Genomic DNA, 22,076 nt, shown 5'->3' with positions numbered 1-22,076 from the left:
ATGTTTCTTGTAAACAGGTGTGCATTTCAGTGTAAGATAACACAACCAATAAAATGTCACTAGCCAGAATTTGAATACATCTTGGGTTGCAAAAAAACGACTCAAGACAAAGTAATGCATTTTATAAAGCAGCTGTATTTGACTATAAAGGCATTGCTAATCCAGTGTCTAAGCTGTTTTATTTGTATTTCAGTGTAAAAAGCCTAGATTCTATTAGAAAAAAGAAACAGTAAACCCAAAATAACATTTCATTAGAAAACAATCACTGAAAAAAGAAAACAAAATCCCCATTCACCAGTCATTTCAATTAAAATAGAAACACCATTTCATTTTTGCTAACATTTTCCCTCTAAACAAATATATATTTTTCCTTATATATATATTTATGTATATATTTATATATTTATTCTCAAGGCAGTTTGTCATGGCCAAATTAATTGACCTCATCATGGCCATTTTTCTTGTTTCGAAGTTAGAAAACAGCTCTAATGGAAGTAAAACTAACAGAAGCACAGTGCAGGACCACTACACTGGCCAACAAATGTCTCATTTTGACTGAGAGGGAAAAGTCTGTCAAGGCAGTGTGGCACACAGACACACTTCCTCCAAAACAAGTGCAAAGCAAAGAGAATTAATTTCTCGCACATCATAAAATTACAACACACTCCTCTTTCACAGCACTCAGGTGGTCCAGATTCCCTTTGCTTGTCTCCTCTTCCTTTAATGCCTTTATTTTGCAGCAGTGAAGGCTTGTGTTGCACTGTTTTAGGTCTTAGCCATTGCCGGAAGCTGAAAAGTCCACTTGACAGAGAAACACTGCAGTAGTCAGGGATTTGGGGTCTCTGATTCATCCTCAGTTTGTTATGTTCTCTATCTCCAACTAACATTAGAGACAGTTGACTACTAGAGGATAATTGAGGTCAAGTAACTGTTGCAGTGTTTGAGGTTGGACAATTGTTTGTCAACTGTCAGGGAAAATGATCCCAGCATGCCAGCATCTTGCTATTACAGTAAAAATGTGACTAACATGTTGTCCCTGAATACTGAAGACTGCTCTATCAGTAAATGTTGCATCTGACAGCAGTAGGGAGAAGACACAAGTAGCAGGATTTCTGCAGAAAGAAAGGATATGGTGACAAATTGGAAGAGCAACTGTGGCTGTAATTATGTGCTCTGAATTGGTTCAGATGAACAGAACACACAGAGGACACAAGGGGATGGAATAAAATGAATGAATTGGGCAGAGTTGGGATAGACGATTACAGATGCAATCTTAGTGTGTATGATCATCAAAACGATGTGAGAAGGTTCCCTGGTTTATAGTCTACATGAAGTGAATGCATGTTTTACACATAAGCAAATATCCTGACATGTTTGTGTAAGAGAAAGAGGAAAAAAAAAGAAAATGTGTAGGAAAAAAGGAGAAATCCCTGGGCTTCATGGGAGGGTGCAATGGGAGGAGAGGTCCCACCAGACCTAGACCACCTCCACCTATCATACTCTCCAATCCCTCCATTACACCTGACACTCAGCAGAACTATGTGCTTCTTTTTTGCAGCTCCTGAATAAAGGCTATGAAAGAAGAGAAGAGAAAAAAGCATTTAGTACAAAACATACTTCTTTTGCTTTTATTTTCATAAGAGTAGAAACTCATCTCACCTCCGATAATTTCCTCCTTGACTTTTTGTAGTTCTTTCCGCACCTCCTCCAGGATCTCCTGCAGAAAATGTATTTGACAAATAGACTATCAGTGATAGCGATACAGTAATTTCACTTTACTAAGATTATGCAGATGATCAAAGCTGAACCTCATTTGGGCTAAGCTCTTTTGGTCGATATTGTCCCTGGGCTTATGGCAAACTTACTTGTTTCATCTTTTCTAAATCTGAATCATCCATTCCACCTGTATCATTACTGTTGCCTGCAGACTTCACCCTGTAAGAAAATAAACAGGCAAATACAGAAACAAATTAGCTTCTTTTACATATACACAAAAAACAAAAGAAAAGCCAAAAAGGTCCAGGGCACCGCATTCACAGGCCGACTATCAATCAAGCACATCACCAAACTACCAGTGGAGCATGAAGAAATAATCACCTGGAGAGATGTCCACTCACCCAGAGAGGGAATTCAAGTTAACCTATCTTATCAAAGTTCATCAATCTACCTTACAAATTCAAACCTTAATGTGGCAATAATTCATAAATAAATGGTGCTATTGCTGAAAACATACTTATTTTCCCCATACATAAATGTGCTGATTAAAGTTTATCCCCACCTCAGCTGCATACACATGCCTCAACTCTAGTATACGGACATCAGAAAGTTCACCACAAACAGCCAGCACCGACCCCAGTATTCAGAACTGACGTTAATCACATTGTCAGGCTTCTATCTCATTGTGTTTTTTGTAAATAACACACTCAGCTGGTGGACCTATGAGTCCCTTGGGTGCAAGCTATACTCTGATCCATTAGATGGTGCTATCAGCTGTAAAATAAGACATTCTAGCTCACAGGTTGCAGTGGTGCTGCGCTAACCTCAAGAGAAAAGAAAAGAAAGGGGAGCTAAGGTCATGAGTGGACAGCATGTACATGTATACCTGGGACCTTGGGACAATGAGGAAGTGGAGTCCATGTTCTTGGTGATGGAGTTATTCCTGTTAGTGAGACACACATACTCTTCGCTTAGAATGAAAATGGAAGACGGTCACACACAAAAGCACGCTTTTCCACGAGCAAAGACAGATGCACATATGTTCACCCAACCACAGTCACACTGACGGAAACTAATCCCAGAATGAGGCAACGTGTGGCACCAGACACCTAGAGAGAGGTCAGACTTTCTGAAATATTCAGATATAAGTGAATTCTGATTACCTGACCATAGATGACTTCTCCCATGGTCTTCTCATTGTATCTGAGAGGAAAAAGGTATAAAAACATGTGTTGTTAATATTGATTTTGCATATGATGTAAAATGAATATGAGAATAAATGTAGGTGGCATTCTACAGATACAAAAAATTCTTACCACTTTGACCTTGAGGCTCTGAATCATCCTGTATAAATAGAACAAAGCCTTCTGTTTAGAGTTAGACATTCTCAACTTACATCTGTTAACTATTCATCACCTACAGTGTTTGGTCACATATAAAACACAATTATTTGTTTGGGGTTTTTAAAAACAATGTAATCCTTACATTATCTTGTGTCTTCACAGGTGGCTTCTCTCCAGTGTTTGCAGCTTTTCTCCTGATGTAGAAAGATTCAATGTATTGCATTTTAAAATTATTATTTTCATAATAATAATAATAATTATTATTATTATTATTAGTTAGATAAATAAGCTCAAAATTAAATTAAAAGCTAATTAGTAAATCATAATAGTAAGTCTTATTGTCTACTTGTGTAATGTGACTGGTGTTACCCACCTTCGTGCCAGGATGGCACTCATCTCACCCATCAGATCACCTCCCCCTCCACCAATAGATGAATTGCTGCTGCGGCTGGCGTCAGCCCTGCCCATTGGAGCTGCAGGGGCTGCAGCGGCTGCAGCGGCTGCAGGGGCTGCATCTTCCTGCTGAGGGCAGCAAATAGTAAAACAAAAGAAGAGTCAGGGAAACATTGTGTTGGTCTGATAACTCAATCATCACTGACAGGTGCAGATATCGTAGCTTGGACTAAAATGTAACAGGAAAGAAGGAAAATTGTTTTGTTACAAACTTACCTTTGACACTTTGCGGAGTTTAGCGCCTGCTAGGGCAGCTGCCAGTCCACCACCTCCTCCACCTGGCCCACCACCAATGCCACCTCCTCCTCCTGCAGCAGGCAAAGGTGGGGCTGGTGGGGGTCCTGTGGGAGGTGGTCCAGGAGGTGGCGGAATGCCAGCTGCTGGAGGAGGTCCAGGGGGTGGAGGAGGGGCTGGTGGAGGAGGGGGGCCTCCAGAGGCCAATGGTGGAGCCGGAGGAATAGGGACTAAAACCAGAGAGAGAGGGCCATCAGTGATCACTCACAACCATTTAGAGACGTGAATCAAGATGCAAACCAACAAGAGTATGCAGGTAAAATATAAGGCGACAGTTTTGGGAGAAATGCATTTTTTGTTGTTGTTTAATGGCTGATAATGCATATTTATATCCTATTCACATTACATCACTACAAATAAGCAGGTTTATATCCACTTTGAAATTGGAAGCTCACGTTCACCAACATAGATTTATGACCTAGAATATATATTAGATTTATTACAGGGGCCTTAAAAATCTGTGATCACTATGTTCACTTAAGACCAAAAAAAGACTAAAATATGAGGAACTACTAAGACTGGACTTCTTTATGGTGCAGTAATGTTGACTAGCCCAGGTGTTTCCTGACCTGCTGCAGCTTGTCTTTCTCTCTCCAGCCTTTCTCTCTCCAGTCTCTCTCTCTCCTGCCTCTCTCTTTCCTGCCTTTCTCGCTCTTGTCTTTCTCTCTCCTGTCGCTCCCATTCCTGCTGTTCCAGCCTCTGTTGCTCCAACCTGCAGACAAACACACACACAGAAAATGTGGATTAAACGTTAATGTAGCTATAAAGACAGGCTAACCATTAGGTAAACCATAGTGGCCAATGTTTCCTTTCAGCTATACACAATTTCATGTGTACATGTTATGTAGATTATTAGAATATTTATGCAAGAGCCATAATTTCCATAGTTTTTGTCTTAATTATAATATTTGGCACTTGTGTGGAGAGTTTAAATGTGGGTTAATTGTGTTCAATATATGTTAATAATTTTTGTTAACAGATGAAAGATGGATTTCACAGCTTCTGATTAGTCTACCACTAAAATGTCCACAGCTGGACACTGTGGCCTAATTTGAGCTGCCTCAGTTGCCTACTGCTCCCTCCCATCTCCCCCAACACATCTGCCAGCTGTTTACAGAACATCACACAACATGCACAAATACCCACTCAATAATGCACAGATCCACACATTTGAAGACAGAATGATTTAAAGCTTGGGCTTTTTAAAAAAATATTTTTACATATTGAAGTATACAGTGAATTTATGTTTATCACCATGAAAAGCACCTGTGTATATGCTGGATTTCAAAGGTTTTAATGGCTGTCTCTAAGCCACAGCATGTAGCCAGCTGCTCAAACCACTAGTAACTTGACAGACAGTCCCTGTAGCCAATCACAAGCCTTTCTGACTGTGTTAGCATATTGCCTTTTAGTCTAAATGAGATTAAAAGGTTAAGTTCTAGTCTATGCAAGTATGCATGGTATCAGCACATTAGGTCTCACTGGAGGAAAACAAACTAACAAATTGATGGGGAGAAGGTTGGGATGATGTCAGGGGGTTCTGCATTGTTCTGCTGTTTTGTTAACCTTTAACCTACAGGAGCTGACAGAAGCTTTAGCAGTGTCGGGCTAATGCCATCAAATCCTCTACATATGCGTGTGTGCAAAAACCGTGCCAACAGGACTAATGCAAAGCCAAGACAGCTTGACGTTGTATTAATTGTTATGCAACTAAACCCAGATGGTAGTTTGCTTCTGTTAGGGACATAAACGTAATATGACCTCACAGAACAGCTAACTTGTCTAAATGGGTAAACCTGCTATGTTTCAAAGAACCACCACTGATATTGATACATCAGCTGGGCACATTACTTATTTTAGCAGAACCGTGCCCAGAGGACATAGAAGGGGATTCAAACAAACTGGACAGTAGTTTATTAGAGTTAGAATTGTAAAGATGGATTTTATTTAGAAGACGTTTGAAGGTACCTCCGCTGCTGTTCAACCTCTTCTGGAGACGGGCCATTTGACACTGGGCGGGGAAGGGTTGCATAACCTGCAAAACAAAACACAGAATACATGATTAATACAAAAATTAAAAGTCAATCAGATAATGTTACAAATCAGTTGCTCTTGAACTATCCGCCTCTTCCGATTCTGATTGTGAACTATATCTAACCCTTTGTGTACACACCTTTTCGCTGGTGAGTGTACAAAGTCTGAGGACAATGTCATTAGACAAAGAGACCGAAAATGTTGATGTAAACCAGCACAGAATAGGACCCCAAAGGCATTTTATATTACTTAATTGGCTTAGCTTTGTGACTACTAGCATAGTCTATTTCGTATGTGGCAGCACAAGATATGCAGCAGATCACATTTTATTAACTAGCAGCTCAAAACAAAATCAAACACAGAAAATTAAAACAGAAGCTTTGGACAATTAAGAAAAAAATGACTAACAAACTATAGAAGTAGAACATACAATAAAATCTTTGAACAATGAAATATTAATAGTTTTGCAAAAAGTACCCAAGTTTACAACAGAAACATTTGTTATGTTATCAAATTTATCCTCTAGAAGGAGCTCAAAGAGAGGACATCAACTATGCATGGGGCAAAGCTCTCAGAGAGCAAACTGTGTGGAAAACAGAAACCAAATGGTTTTATCCTACTCAAAATAAGCACAAAGGTGAGATAGACCAAGAGAGGACTTGATAATGCAACATGTCAGCCAAACTTAGTTATATGTTATGATACTTTTATGAAGTGATATCCTGGTTATATGCTGATGTAAGAAGCAACTTGTTTACCTGCATCTCCCATGGAGTTGAGCACATCCAAAGCATGAGCCATGCCATTGGCAAATAGAGTAGCATCTTCCTTGCTTCCAAAGTTGAGGCCCCACACCTGTCGGGCATCCCGCCACTGGTGGAAATTGGGTGTGGCCTGGTTATATTTGAGACCTCTTGTGATAGGACAATTTATAACTACCTGAAGAAGGGAGAGGGACAGGTGATCAATAAAATGACCTGATGAGCAAAGTGTTTGTGTTTGTTTGTCTGTCTGTGTTCAAACAAATGGTGTCAGTTCTAAAGATCAGAATTTAAAGTGTTTAAACTGAGTTGGAATATAAACACTAAATACCAAAGCACAACCCCTAGGAGATGGCTTCCTCACTAGAAAACTGGAAAACCTATTAAAGAAAACCACAAACCCAAATATGCAAAAAATTATAGTGTGCTGTATTTTCTTGTGCCCGATTATCCAGATTTATTTTCCACCCAGCAGGTGGCGTGAAGCCCATGATCCACAAAGAAAAAAAATGTTCTAGGTTTGAGCATTGCCTGAATGTGCTGACACACCATTTCACTATTTGTTTAACAGACTCTGAATTCCACAGAGCAGTTAGTAGGAGAGGGGACCCTGTCAGAGTGAATATCATAGTGGGTGACATGCACTGAAAAGAGAAAGTAGCAAGATCAGGTACCACTGTAGACAGTAGTACTCCTAAATTCGCTGCAATCGTGCCAAAAGGCAAGAAAAGCAACAGGGACAGACTGAAGACTGACATAAAAATATTAAAAATCAGGATAAAAGACAACATGTTCAAAAAAATCCTAAAGGCCTGCAGAAAATCCTTAAAGCTATTGTTCCACTTGTGCCTTCGGTACAATTTAATCATCTAATCACACCATGATGCATAAGAGAAATTGAAAAGACAAGCATTAAAGCAAAATGTTACTCTATATGCAGACAACCAGAGAATGTGAAGAAACAAGGGGAAATAAGGAATAAGAGAGAAAATTAAGCCACCCTATATTTTCTGTTATTAGTTCCCTGCGGCTTTTATCCACTGTCATCCTAAACCAAGTTGCGTGCCTCCATCACGACACAAATATAGAGTCCTTATTGAGTATCAGGCCTCTCCCTAAACTGTCACAGGAAATGGCTGAACAGGGTTACTATCGCACAGGAAACATCATCCACTTTAAGACCTGTCTCTAGGGAACATTTCAGACCTCTTAATGTTTAAAGAAGAGAGACACTGAGCAGTGCTGTAGTCAAGAATAGACCCACCCAAGTTTACCCAGAGTTTTTTTTTTTTTTTTAACTTCGACTCTGCCCACCTTTATCTGCTGATGTCTGGTGAGTCATTATCGTCTGATAACGACAAGGAAACCTCTTTGTTCTTCTTTTCTAAGGAAAGTTTCCAATCATTATGCTGACATCATGCCTACAATGAACACCACACCACATGTTCCTCAAAACTTCAGATTCAATTCTCATGGTGTGGTCATGTGTATGTCCTACCAGTCCACATAAGGGTTTAAGCAATTACTTTAAAAACAAGCACAAAACCATTCAGCAGCGTCCAGCAGCATGTGAGTGCATGTTATTGACCATAGCTACTAGTACCACTACTTCAAGGTTCCTAAATCATCGTCGTTTTTGACTTGGGCAATGAAACATAACATAAAAAATGTACAGACAAGTAGAGCAAGAGCTGGACAATAAATTCAATGCACATTCCTTCCCTCACACTTCTATTTTTAAAATCATTAAATGTAATATAATTAAACCACAGAGGTGAGATGTGCTCTTGCCTCTGCTGAAACAGTTAAGTGGTGAACTCTGGTGTAGTTCAGTAGGTCACCAGTTCGCCAAAATAACAACAGTGTCAGGAGACCATACATCATGTTGGTACAGTCCAGGCTGTCAGCTTTACATCAAATGCCCACAGACAGATCGATGACCTTTACACACCTCACACTTTCAGAGACAATGAAGGACTCAAGCAACGAGGTTACTGAGAGAAACCAGGTTTCTCAAGTAATCAGGGAACGCGTTTACATGCACTCAAGAAACCAGGTTACTGGAAATATACAGAGTATACATGCATTTTTTAATACTTGTGGCAGGGAGGTGACTGACAGCGCTGTGAGAGAGAGACACAGCAACAGTCAGACAATCACAGCACTCCAATTTAAAGAGCAAACTGCCTGAATAAAAGAAATGCACAGTAAAAAGTGACTTATTTAGAAGTCTTCTGGGAACTTTGTGTTAGTTTCAGTTTTATTATAATTTCGAGCGAACTTGATTTAAAAACAAGATTGCTTCTCTGTGTAATGATCTCTCCATTCATTCAGCTGATAGTAACAGAGTGGTGTGTGTCAGCAGCCTTTGTTATGCACATGGGCTCTTGCAGAAAGCCGATTAGAAACCCGGTTAAGCATTTGCATGGCAGAGTAATCAGAGTTCTCCAGGAGAAATCAACCTCGGGAAATCAGATTTCTCTAATCCCCTACCCCGATTACAATAACCAGATTTCCCATTTATATGGCAATATTAATAAATCAGTTTTCTCGAGAAAGCGGACTATAACTTACCCTAACCAAAACTCAATTCTAACCCTAACCCTAAAATCTAGTCTTAACCCCGAAGTTGCTCTTTAAACACCCTTGTCATTGTGACAAGCGGCTAACATATCCTCACTTTGTAAAAATGTCCAACAATTAAAAATTCATGCTGGTCCTCACAATAGCCATACAAATACAGCCACACACACTAACACACCAGGTCTGCTACTCACACAGTAGACCCACAAACATTGGATGTACCTGCTGGTCTGTCTGCATCTTGCGTCCTACTACCCTGAAGGCATTGTTGGAGGGGTTGTGATAGATCTGGACTCTGCTGAAGGTCTGAGCTCCGGTGCCTGCTGGTAGCCACTTCTTACTGCCATCGTCATAGATCATCACAGTGGCCCGAGCCTGGCAAATACTCGACTCACTGAAAGAGAGATGGCAAGACAGGAAGAGATTAAATTAATTTACAGCTCAGTGGGGGTGAGAAAATGAGCATCTCGCTCGGGATGAAGTTAGTAAAACTTATAATTTGATACTTTCAAAAAACTGGCAATGAAGATTCATGTTTATGACAAAGGCAGTATGAACAAATCGAATTTTATGTTTAAAGGCTTTAAGGGGTGTATAAAAGCATAATTTCCTTTGTTCGTCCAAGCCTCTACAACACAACAAGTCCAACTTGCAGACATGTAGAAGCTTGGTGTAAAGCAGGAAATTCAGAATAGAAATGACAACAGAAGGCAACTGCAGGATCTAAATATAGTCACAAATTAAACTACAGACTAGTTAGACCCAGCTAACGTATGTATGACCAAAGAATCTATTAGGCACCTGTCACAAACATTTTGTCTGAAATTTTCTCTTTAAGGCACTGACGAGCTATGCCAATTGGCAGATTGTCATGTTGACCTATTTAAGACTTTTAGAGTGAAAACATATGGTTATGGTAACATTTGGTTTAATGGACAATCTTATATAATTATTTTATATCAATAAAAAAATGCCATCTAAAAGTGTGAAGTGTGGACCACAGCTGCAAGGGAAGAAATAAACGCTAGGGGAGGTGAGGAGGAAGCGGAGACACCGGATGGACAAACAGACCAAAAACACTCCATTATAAACAAACCATTTTAGAGATCAGCATCAGTCCTTATAGATAAGCCTGGCTTCATCTTGTCTAACTCACTTTGCCACAATTCACATTCAGTGACATTCACTGCTGATAGTGGACTTGATGATGATTGTCATTGTCATTGAATACTAACCCTAACCCAAGACATGATTATGGAATCCTCCACCTGCTCTACATCAACCTCCATCTCCACACACTTTGTAAGAAAACAGCCACATGTGCTTTAAGATCGGTGACAACAAATTTCTAGTCGCAGGCAGACAGGAAACGCAAGTTACAGAACACCGAGGAATGTTGGCACAAATGCAAGTTTAGTTAACAGCAATAGAGGCTGCAGAGCGTGTGATTGTTTGCATTTCTGAGAGAGAGCTAAAGAGAAACAAATCTTCCACTGTAGAGATGAATACCACTGTTTTGTACAGCAACAAAAGCTGCACGTACATTATAATATTCAGGGGTATGGGCCGGAAGATCTGCCTCTAACAAAACAGGAAAACAACAAGTACATTCTGAATAAAAATATAGCGAGCACAGAATGTGTGAACAGAGAAGAACAAAGGTGGCTCACTGTCATTTCCAATCCCTCCCCATTCCTACCCCTCCTCTACTTATTTGCTCCCCATGCTCTCCCTATAGTCCCCTAATCCATCTCCTCCATTTCTCCCCCTTTCCCTCCATCTGTCCCGCCCGTGATACAATCTGCTACTTCCTGTGACACAGGACCAAAGCCACAACCCACTTCCTGCTGCTAACACTGCCTAACAAGGACTGCCTCACCCAGAACAATCCATGTCCACACAGGTCCTGCATTTTCCTGCAAGCAGATAACATTATTGTTGATTCCAAGTTGACTAGAAATTGTGGCTTTTTATGTACTGCTACCAGCTGAATGAAAGAAAGGAGAAAATTATCAGATGTACAATCATCTCCAACCAGGAAGTACTCAAGTTTCAATCCTACAAATATCCTCACAAGCTGATCAGGTATTTTAATTTCAGGTGTACCCCGTCTCTGTAACAGATCAGTACACATTACATCAACTTGGGGTTTTCTGTCAATCATAGAAAAGTGTATTACATAAACTTCAAACATCTTCCTGTGATTGTTTGTGTTATTTGTTACACTAGGACCAAAAAATCTTATTTTTTTAAATTCTTATTCAAACAGACTATCACAGCCTCTGTGTGTGTAGCCTACACATCTGTCATTTGTTGCTACACCAGTATATTGGAGAATTACAGGTAGTTCAAATAAATAAATAATAATAAATAAATGCTACACAAATGCAAATATCTGGATCGCTGATGTATTTTGAGGGAGAGAAGGCACATTGGCAACTATCGAAGCTTTTAGTGCAGCCTGAAATCCTTTATTTAGCCGTGGCCTGCCCAGTGGTCAGAAGCAGGTTAAAACCACCTACAGCTGGTTGGAGTCTACATCAAACAGGACTGCAGCGTTCTCTGACCCAATCAGCATTAAGCATGCTGTAGATGTTCGCAGCAGAGAGGGCTTGAGGGAATTGGAATGGGACAGAGACTTGGGACTGGGAAATGGATGCATATTTAATGGTAAAGAAAGCAAGGGCTCAGTAGTGAGAGTGAACAGCTGCATTATTGATAGAACTAAGGACACTGAGACGCATTTAAGACAGAACTTGCACACACCCTCACACCTGTCAACCTGGCAACACACGTGTCCATGTGTTGACCCAGTCCACTGGGCATAATAGGCTGCAGGAGGCTCATGGCTGGGTTTGACTGGACTTTAAGTACTGGAATAAACGACGACTGGCACAGCTATAAATCTATTTCTGTTCTTCCTAGGATGAAGACGACCAGTCCGCCTTTGAGGACACGAAGGCTGGCCGTCGAGCTAAGCTAACTTAGCTTAGAAGTGACTGGTTGACTTAAGAGGTTTTCTCTTACGCATAAATAGGTCACTGGCTGATGTCCTGAGAGGGATTTGTGGCACCAACCTTTAAATTACTACAGGGAAAGGACTACAATGAGTCAGTCCATGAAATAACCAACATGGTCATATGTAAAAGTCTCATATATTTAGAAAAACCCATCCCATCTCTGCTAGTCATTATTACAGGCAGTGTGTGGTTTCTTGGTGAATGAAGGGTTAACAGGAAACAGCAGTGCAAGGCTGGGGCACATGCTCTCTTGGAAATGTCTGTATAAGGCTGTGCTCTCAGAGCTTTTCCCCAAATGTGCTGCAAGTACAGTCAAGCCCAGTGGCTACGTATCTTCCCTCCTCCTTTTACCTGACCCTCCCACTCATGCTTCTCCTATTCTTACTCTTTCCTTCGCCTTTCTCTCCCAATCAAATATTTTCATCAAGCATAACATCTCTATAGAGACGCTTCTTGGTGACATCCATGCAAAGATCGGTCTTACATAATACTGCAGTATTATGGCAGTGGGGATAAGCAGAGTTGACTTCCCATATGTAATCATGCGCATGAGATAGTTTTACACAGACAAATTACACACATGGTGTGTCAGTCCTGAGGCGGAGACAATACAAACTGAAGTTACAGAGCATTGTCAAGATGCTCAGCAGAGTAGTAGCATTTGTCTCTGCATCCATTCCTGGCTCACTTTGCCTCCAAACTCGCCTGGCTTCGTTCTTCTCAAGACTTATTAATACCACCATGAAAAGCCTCTTGCCCTCACAACTACATCCAGCTATCATTTTTTAATGAAGCTCAGGCTTTTCCGGTTATTCTTGCCTTCAAGACTTGTGAGAAGCGTCTCTTTCTCTTTGGTAAATACACGACAAAGAAGCCTGCACAACGTTTGATAAGCTACTGCAATCAAATGATGGCCCAGGGCCAAATATGTAATACAACATGAGAAACAGGTGTCACATTTGGATTAGTAAGTTGCTGTGCTGCACTATGTATAAGGAAATGGTGATTCTTTTTTTATGTTCTTTTTTTCCTATAGTCACATTTAAAACAAACAGGGAAAGATAACAAGTCACTCTATAGTGACTATGTGTAACTAAACCACTTCCGCTCTATCCTTCACGTTCTGATAAAAGTAGAAACCACATTTCAAAGATTGTCACACATGATAAATATTGATATTGTGAAAAAAAAAAACTCAATTTAAAAGGGCTTATATGACATGAATAAGAATATATTTCTACATGTTTTTCCGGATACCATTCACAGGTCTCTCTAAATGTTATGGTTTGATGCTATTTCTGTCTGCAATTAATTTAAGAAAGCGAAATCGAGAATAAATGATATTACAGTGGTTGAAAATAGTGAGACAACAAGAAGAGGGACACAGTACATTGAAATTTAGTTATTTAGCAGACGCTTTTATCCAAAGCGACTTACAAGGTACAAGGCAAAGGCAGGGTAAGCGTAAGGAGGTCTTGCCTAAGGACCCCCACTGGAGGAAGGCCACAGTCTCCCGCATGGATGGCGATGATCTTACCACTACACTATCCAGCAGCACCTGAATGACTGACACGAGACAAAGCTGGGAAAGTCACATTCCAGAAAGAGAACTGCAGACAGAAATGAAAAAAGGAAGTGTTGCTCTAGTTGTACAGAGGCAACATGTGAATGCCCCTCTTTATACAACACACTCCCCGACTACTCTGAAATCCAGGTTGTACAGTTGACAGTCATTTCTAAATAGAGAGACTCAATTTAACCCAGTTATTGCGGCAATGCCTGATCACACACAATGAGCTGAGGTCACGGTGGTGGTAAAGGACCTTACCTTTGATGATATCTAAAAGATGAATGAAATTTAGTTTGGCTCTCTTAGTTTGTGACTCGTGTCAATATTCAGTGACTATCACTGACAGTAAAAGCTGGCGCAAGATAAGCTTTCAAACTGCAAAGTACAGTTCCTGTTGTGACAGACCGGCTGCTCCATAAATGTTAATATATAGTTCAACACCCAGACTGGAGAATAAACTTACCGCTGAGTCAGCTTCTTTTTTTCTCCAGATACGACCCTAACAAGTACAGAAATGAATATGAAAGTATGATGTAAAAAAGGAAATTACAGAAGAACTGTTTTGGGAAAAAGTCTTAATCACTTTTCCGAGGATGGGGTCAAAGACTTTTCATATGTATCTCAGAGAGCCTTTTAGCCTTTAGACGAGGGACAGGGCTGAAAGTAGATCCATGCTAGTCTTCCTCTTCCTTAGTCATTTTCATCATGCCTGTTTCTTCTCACACAGGTCTTAGCATGCTGCTACAGGTGTACACCAAAACAGACACTGGCTGCAGGCTACTGCTTTCTGCCTCCATGAGCCAGCCACAAACAAACAATCATCCAGGCTACCTCAGATATTCTTGCAAATTATTTCTCTTCTGTGTGAATGTAGTCAGACATCTTCAGCTGAGGTTAATCTACCAAGACAACCCTTCGGCGTTCTTCGGCTGCTGACTCATTTGCCTGGCACCGTTTATGGAGCATTGTGGAAAAACTGAATAGATGTTTGGCCACAAACTTTCATTTTGTTGTTTGACCACTTTGTTTGAGAGCAGAGATGAATTCCTTCCTGCTTGTGAGACAGTGTGTGTGTGTGTGTGTGTGTGTGTGTGTGTGTGTGTGTGTGTGTGTGTGTGTGTGTGTGTGTAGGAGGGGGCTGCAGCTGGCACGCTCAATGCCCATATTTGGAACCGTTTCACCTCTGTCCTCCTCACTGAGCTCAATTCCCTTTACAGGTTAGAGCACATCCTTCCCGACTCAGGCCAAGGAATAGGCAGACTTACTCCTCTGGAGAAGAACAATCCAGATAAAACCTCCCTTCTTCTCACCTGCTCTAACGCGTACATGAGAAATGTGTTTTCTCAGTTATGAATGAGTACAAAGTTTAGAAGAGTCAAGGAAAAAAGACAACACCTGAGTCATATTTTCCTCGTTTTCACTAAGGCGTGAGTGTCTAGACTTTGATCTTACACTGGTCTACTTCACAGATAGTGGCTACATAATCCTCACGCTGGACCTGCTAACTGTTCGGCTGGCCCTACTGCACTCTGCATGCACCGCCCTTTAAAACCCACCTACAACACGATGCAGGATGACAACAACGACAAAGCTGACTGTCCAGCTATAAACACAACACCAAGTTTCTCACAAGAAAATAAAGAGTTTGTGATTTTAGCAGCATGACAATGAGGCCTAAGATTCAGACACAGTCATAAACAACTACCTGTAGTTTTGCAACAGATGGTTTGGCCCCCACGGAGCCATGATCTCAGCATCATGGAGTCAGTCTGGGATTAAACAAAGAGACACCAAGACAGACTAAATCCACAGATGAACTCTGGGAAGTTGATGCCTGAAACAGCCTACCTGTAAAGTACATTTAAAAAAGAGAAGTGGCGCTGTCTTAAAGACAATGGGTGGTTACAACAAATATTAATTCAAATGTAGTCCTTATTCTGTTTACTACACTTGCTTTAAAGTCGCCTCACTTCTCTTTTAGAGCCTAAAACATCTACATAGTACTTTATAGGCCTTTCAGTTACCAACATGTTTATTGTGTAACTGACTAAAACTATGAACAAACATCACAATTAACATTCAGGCCAATATTCACCCATGACTGAATGTTAAACATAAACAAATTTAACACACAGTTCATTCTTATCTTTAGCAAAAACAGTCCACTTTAAGTAACTACATTTGCAACCAGATACACTTCCCTAACTAAACAGCCTATAAGTGGGAGTGGGACCTTTGTGCAGTGACCAGGATGGTGAAAACTGTTTTAAAAAAGATAATGTGCAACGCTATTTATGCACAAAAATGTTACCCATGCAGAAAAATGTTTGGTCTCCAACAGAAGTCAAAACAGCTTCTCCCTTTAAGCCCGTCTTTCTTTGTTTAGATATAAACCAATAACAGGCCTTGTATCTCAGAGTTTAGGTGGGGCCTAATGATAATGTAAGAAAACTGCTGGTCAGCAGGCTACTTAGTAAAGCAGGTACAGGTTTGACTCCCATACATCTGTCTCTCTGCCTCCTTCTAAAGCAATCACAATCATTACAGAGAAGCTAGGATCTTGAGAGATAGGAAATGTTACAATGGCCAACAGTATAAAGCAGATTTTAAACTAACTGGAATCCATTACACTCCATTAAACACTAAACCTCCAGATGAACTCAATGTATCTTTGTTCCCATTAGCAGTGCTGGCCATACAATACATCACTGCATTTCTGCCCACAGCCAGCTTTGGTTTCACTATATGATGTTAGACCAAGGGTCTACATCAGCTCTGTTTGGCTGCTGCAAAAAGACCACAGGGTTTGTCGATGTGTCTAGATGCTCCGTTTAACACCGATGATGGCTTTAACAGAACAGAAGCTGTTAACACTAAAATACACACACGTAAATGCTTATTCTGGTTTCAGACATCTGAACTGTCACCAACACCTCAGATTTATTTAGCAAGGTATACATATCAGTGGAATATAAATGAGTTTAGTAGAAGTGTTTTCATTTATGTACCATTTACTCATTAATGAAACACACTCACACACATCCGAATGTCCTTGAGTCCAAGGAAATGTTTGCAAATGGCTTGTTTTGTCTGACCAACAATCCAAAACTAATAGATACTAAAGTTAGGGGGTTAGGATAAATCCTCTCATCCCCCCACATGAAAAATGTTTTAACTGGAAACACTTAACAATTGTCTGTAACAATAGATTCAACATAGAGAGAAACTAAAAACAGCCCAGAGGCACAATTAAAGAAAGAAAAACATAGGTCACTACCGAGGAAACTAGATTTGTCACCAAGTGTACAATGGAAGGTTTTGTATGTTTAGCAACTCCTGTAGCAAAGTGTCTAATCCAAGAGGCAGGCCGGCATAATGGCCTATTTATGAGTAAAAGCGGTGGAAGGACCAAGGGGGTAAATTGTTTCAGGGGTGGGGTGTAGGCGTGATCGGGTGCAGTGGGAGACCAACTTACGAGGCAGGTCTATTTTAATAACGGTGCATGTGGAGTGATGAGGCATACAGGCTTTGTGATCATTTAGACATACTGTCACGTCAACCGTGAAGTGATGCACTGATGATTTTTTGGAGGTCTGTGTCAACATGCAAATCTTTATGGCATATAAAATAAAGCCATTGTTCTTCATTTGTAAAAGTTTCCACAAGCACACCCTAATAACCTCATTGAGTTGGGGTCGCTGGTGAAAAACAATTTAAATAAGGTTGTTTACTTTCACCAAAATTGGTGTAAAGCTAAACCAATGTAGCTTTACAGAGCTTTAACAAAAAAGTACTGGCATTAAAGTTAAAACTGAATAGATCCATTTTGACTGGTAAAATTGATTTTAGAAAGTAACACTGATTATTAATGGGCTAAAAAAGTTAAGCTTGTACCACAAATATCAGTGCTAAAGAAAAACAAAAACTGACTGTGCAAGGGAATTAAAAGAACAAGTGGAGACATGAAATATGTCCACACACACATTGTAATGAACATTACACAACACTGTGGCATGAACACACCATTATTCGCAACACCAACGAGTCCTTACATGGACATATGCAATAATATTGCTAATTCCTTAAATAACGGCCACTCATCTATTGGGACATTAGGTCAAGAAGAAGAAGAACGGTTGACAGCAAAACTGCAGAAATCATCGTTAAAGCTGCATTCCTTTCCAGTTACTGCTGCAGCACAAAAACGCTGTAGCCGAGACACAAAGGAGACTGAGGGGGAGGCCATTACCCTGCTTTTAGGGCTGATCAATAATAAGCTCATGAAACAGTGTAAGGAGAACATTGAAGGAGCCCAGTTTGGCATCCTTTCCAGGCATGTAGAGCTTCCAAACTCAGCACAGGGAACTTGCAAACTGTGTTAAACAGATGCATTTCATCCGTCTTTGTGCTTGCTCATGTCTCGTGCTTTTTAATTCTTGAGCCTGAGGCAGCCATACGCCTGGTGTCAGATGGGACAGGTCTTTTAGTCACAGAAATTCAGTCAGTGAGTCACAATGGGAGACAGGAGTCACCTCTTTGACAGTATCAGTGAATCATTACATAGATGGAAGTACTTCCTGGGACACCTCATCCAAGGATAAGACTGAAATGCTGATTTGGGGATACAAACATTCATGTTATTGTTCACTATGATACAAATCAGGATACATTATGGAATAGGTTGCTCAACTGGGTCAAACTGTTGACCAACTTTGATCAACTCACTGCCCCTGTGAGTCAACATTTACAATTTACAGCAACTAATGACAATGGACATGAGTGCAGCAGCTGCCTCACAGTTTGTGCCATTTCAGGTGACATGAACCCACAAAAAGCTATTTAGAGTAGGAACTATCAGTCATCAAGTCAAATGTCACCTACCAACTACAAGGAAACACTATCTTCAGGAGCAGGATGAATGTTGACAACTGTGCTGTACACTTGATTGCTTGTTTTTGGTGCAGCCTAATTGCAGCAGTGGTTTATGATTGAGGGACTGTTTACTGTGTGCAGCTGAGCAATTTGACTATAAAATATTTAACTTATTGTGTCATGTGTAATCAGTGTTGTGCGGTTGGACAATGACTCTTACATCTCGTGTATATTTGCCTTTGTCTTATGGATAATTTAGCTAACAAAAATTCTAAACTATTACTACCCGTGTATTAGTATGTGAAATAATCTTTGCTGATTACTGCATTACCTTAATTAACAGCCTCATAGGCAGGGTAGGTTTAATGTATTAGTGTGACTGTGAGCAGATTTCAGGCAGCTCAAGTGCCTCCTGTACCTGCTGCAATCACAGTTACTGTACAGAAATATGTGCAAAACAAATACATACCCAGGACCAACCCATCCTCCTGAAGTGAGATATATTGTTACAGAAAGGGCAGCGCAATCAGCCTGAGATAAAGAACTAGTCACACAGGTTATCAGCCCTGCACCACCATGCTCTGCAGCACATTGTGACCCAGAATTACACTTGCATCTGAAAAGCATTCAAATGACAAACGTCACTCCTCAACATGAGCGGAGTTTTCCTCTGAGTGTGAAGGAGGAAAGAATAAGAAAAAAAAAAAAAATCAGCAAAGAGAAGCTCCAACCAACAGCGGTGGGTTCAAAGCATGTAATTACCAACTGCACAGGCTGTGACAGGATGTGGAATTTGTGGACATGAGCTTTCTACACAGCAGTTTTGTTCCCAGTGCAAACTTCTGTGCTCCCAGAGGGAGAAAACTAGTAGACAGGGCACAGGTTTAATGTGTGGCTGAGGAATGCATGACATGACGTGAAGTGCACATGCAACAGAGTGGCCAAGTAGTCATTGTGCAGCTGAAGACACCCCCTGCAAAGAGAGGAATCCACCCTGCTCAAAGTTCCTTTAAGAAAGACATTGACACTTCAAAGGATCCTGATCTCTGACCTTGGTTATAAAACACGAAGCGGGTGATTTATGATTCTTATACCATCGATTATTTCACCTTGTAGTGGTTTAACTCAGATGCCTCATAATGCTAATCTGGCGCAGGCACACAAAAGAGTCAAAGTGGGGAGGTTTTCACCCAAATACAAACTGTGTCGTTGTCATCTGAGCAGCTCAACTCCCACAACTTGCACATGTAGTTTTTCGATATATTGAACAGGTAGGACTGGGCTTCCACTACAGCCATCCAAACACGGGTACGTGTTAACAGACACACCAGGCTATTCGCTGGAAATGGTCACCAGAACTTGCCACACAGTATCGTGTGTAAGCCTGTAGTTGGAACAACACCTCGACAGCGAGTTACCCGAGGTCACGTCTGAGTGGGAAACACGATTTAACGCGTCAGGAACCGCTGCTGAGGACAATAAACGGTGTTTTCGGGGGGGTCAGCGCGCAACAGTGGCCTTTGTGAAAGTAGCCGAAACACCAAATGTAGCCTGGAAACACAATGAAGATGAAGAGATTTGAGCCGCTTTACCAACCTCATTGTTCGGCCAGAGCGGAGATCCTCTCCTCGCAGGCAACTTAGTCCGACTTCAGAGGCGAAGCCCGGCTTTAAAAGTCCCACTAGTCGGATTAAAACACGAGGGGAAAAAGGCGCATCTACACCCGCAAACGGGGTAGCCACAAGCGGGATGAAGAAGCACACCTCGACGATTTCCTGGTTGTGTGCAGCGGGAGAGGAGGAGGGGGGGGGAGCAGATACAGTAGTGGAGCGGGCTTGTCAACTCCAATCACTATCCCACACCGGTTTCTACAAGCTCAAGAGGGGGGGGGGGAGACGACCAGGACGACCACCAACACCGGAACCAGAACTTCTCCTCTCACACGAGTTTGTGCAGGCTGAAGCAGCGAGTCTCCGTCGGTCGTTGTTCTGTGTTAATTCATTGGAGCTCGGCCCCCCTCCCTGCCCCCCCCCCCCGCTTCAAAGTAGGCTACTATCCCAGGAGGCGTTCAGGGGCGCCTCGGAAAAAGCGCATCGCAGCAGTAGCAGATTGTTACTCTCAGTGACTTGTTTTTATTTATCTTAGAAATTAAGACAAGTGTTGGAAAGTTCAGTGTTATGCTTTACTTTTAGACGTATTTGTACTTGCATTCGTATCTCCTAAAGTAAATGCAGTCTACTACTCTTTATTACAGTATTTGACAGCCATAGTTACCCATTACTAATAAATAAAGAGGTAAGAGACGTTTTAACTAAACTATATAAGAATATGAGCTTCACCTCTGCTATCTGTAACGCAAAACACTAGTAATAGATGATTGAACACTGATCAGGGCCATTGTAGTGCCTAACAATACTTTCTCTTATAATGGTTTGAGTATATATTGCTGGTAATACTTAACAACTTAACCCAGTGCTAACAGGCCGTTCTTCAAGTCTGACTTCATGGGAGGTGTCAGTAGCACCTCTCCACAATAAGATAGTATTATGATACTAACATAGTACAATAAAAACATATTTCTAATAAATATATTTAAAAAATCGGACTTACCATGCTGTAGATTTAGAAGAATTATAGATTTAGTATTGTTACATTGTGGTACAGAGTTTCAAAGTTATGGTATTTGTAAAAATACAAATACATCTACAGGTATTAAGATGACATACTAGTGTAAGAAAACTAATTTACAACTAAAAAAAAGGGACTGGGCTCATTTTATAGGACAAAAAGGCATGGATGTCTGCTGTAGTAAATATATCATGTAGGTGGTTGTCTGAACTCTAAATTCTGGTTAGAAATAAACACATAATTTGTACTAGTGTCATAAGATATGCAGGAATAAATACGTTGATAAATTGAGATAAGAGATAAAAAAATGGGTAACAAACTTTATACCATGAATACTATGAATAAGTATTAAAAATAAAACCCAGACCAGCTGGGTATGCTTTTGTCTGTCGGTGTTATAATTTTCCAGCTACACTTGAAGGTAGCATTTCATCCAAGTCAGGCACATATACCCCAGCCTTCCTCCTCACCCTACTGGCTGTCAGGATAACTTATTATTTTCACTAGCAGCTGTGGCTTTTGTAATTGTTGTGTCACCTCTAACAGTGAGTGCGTCTGGAATAAATTAATAGATAAAAAACTGCAGCTTTGTTTTAAAGTAGAGGACACGAAAACGAAATAACCTACAATGTGTGAGATGCCAATAATACTTTCCAGTTCTGTTAACAATGAATGTGGTTGGGCTTTCAGCACGGAGATACTGTACACACTAAAAGCCCTCTGTATTCCTAATGGGGACAGAAGAAAAAGAGAGGATGAGAAAGGAATGCATTACGTCTGCATGGCATGTGTAAACATCCAG

General features: G+C 40.7%; 1 protein-coding gene across 2 annotated transcripts; it reads right to left on the bottom strand.

Annotated features, from left to right (window-relative positions):
- Positions 1-115: 115 nt before the first annotated feature.
- vaspb (vasodilator stimulated phosphoprotein b) lies at positions 116-20,669 on the bottom strand. 2 transcript variants are annotated; one of them, XM_026369572.1, is made up of 14 exons: positions 20,243-20,668; positions 9,407-9,578; positions 6,599-6,779; positions 5,775-5,841; positions 4,376-4,518; positions 3,729-3,976; positions 3,433-3,581; positions 3,202-3,253; positions 3,033-3,060; positions 2,880-2,919; positions 2,603-2,659; positions 1,866-1,935; positions 1,660-1,717; positions 116-1,572 (listed from the first exon to the last, which is right to left on the bottom strand). In XM_026369572.1, the coding sequence occupies exons 1-14, from the start codon at positions 20,245-20,247 to the stop codon at positions 1,538-1,540; spliced, it is 1,305 nt and encodes a 434-aa protein (XP_026225357.1). In that variant the 5' UTR covers positions 20,248-20,668; the 3' UTR covers positions 116-1,537. The 2 variants fall into 2 exon arrangements, with proteins under 2 accessions (XP_026225357.1, XP_026225366.1); XM_026369581.1 differs by lacking the exon at positions 2,603-2,659 and having other exon boundaries at positions 20,243-20,669.
- Positions 20,670-22,076: the final 1,407 nt, after the last annotated feature.

Source organism: Anabas testudineus, chromosome 13 (genome assembly GCF_900324465.2).
Source record: "Anabas testudineus chromosome 13, fAnaTes1.2, whole genome shotgun sequence".
In the NCBI taxonomy this organism is placed as follows: Eukaryota; Metazoa; Chordata; class Actinopteri; order Anabantiformes; family Anabantidae; genus Anabas; species Anabas testudineus.
The sequence above is the reverse complement of the archived record's forward strand: the minus strand, read 5'-3'. Positions and strand labels throughout refer to the sequence as shown.

Excerpts from the sequence above, each read along its gene's own strand:
- vaspb (XM_026369572.1), bottom strand. Across the intron at positions 3,977-4,375 it reads AGAAAGACAAGCTGCAGCAG|TCCCTATTCCTCCGGCTCCA; the intron begins GTCAGGAAACAC and ends CTCTGGTTTTAG. Across the intron at positions 2,660-2,879 it reads GAGAAGTCATCTATGGTCAG|GAATAACTCCATCACCAAGA; the intron begins GTAATCAGAATT and ends TCTCACTAACAG.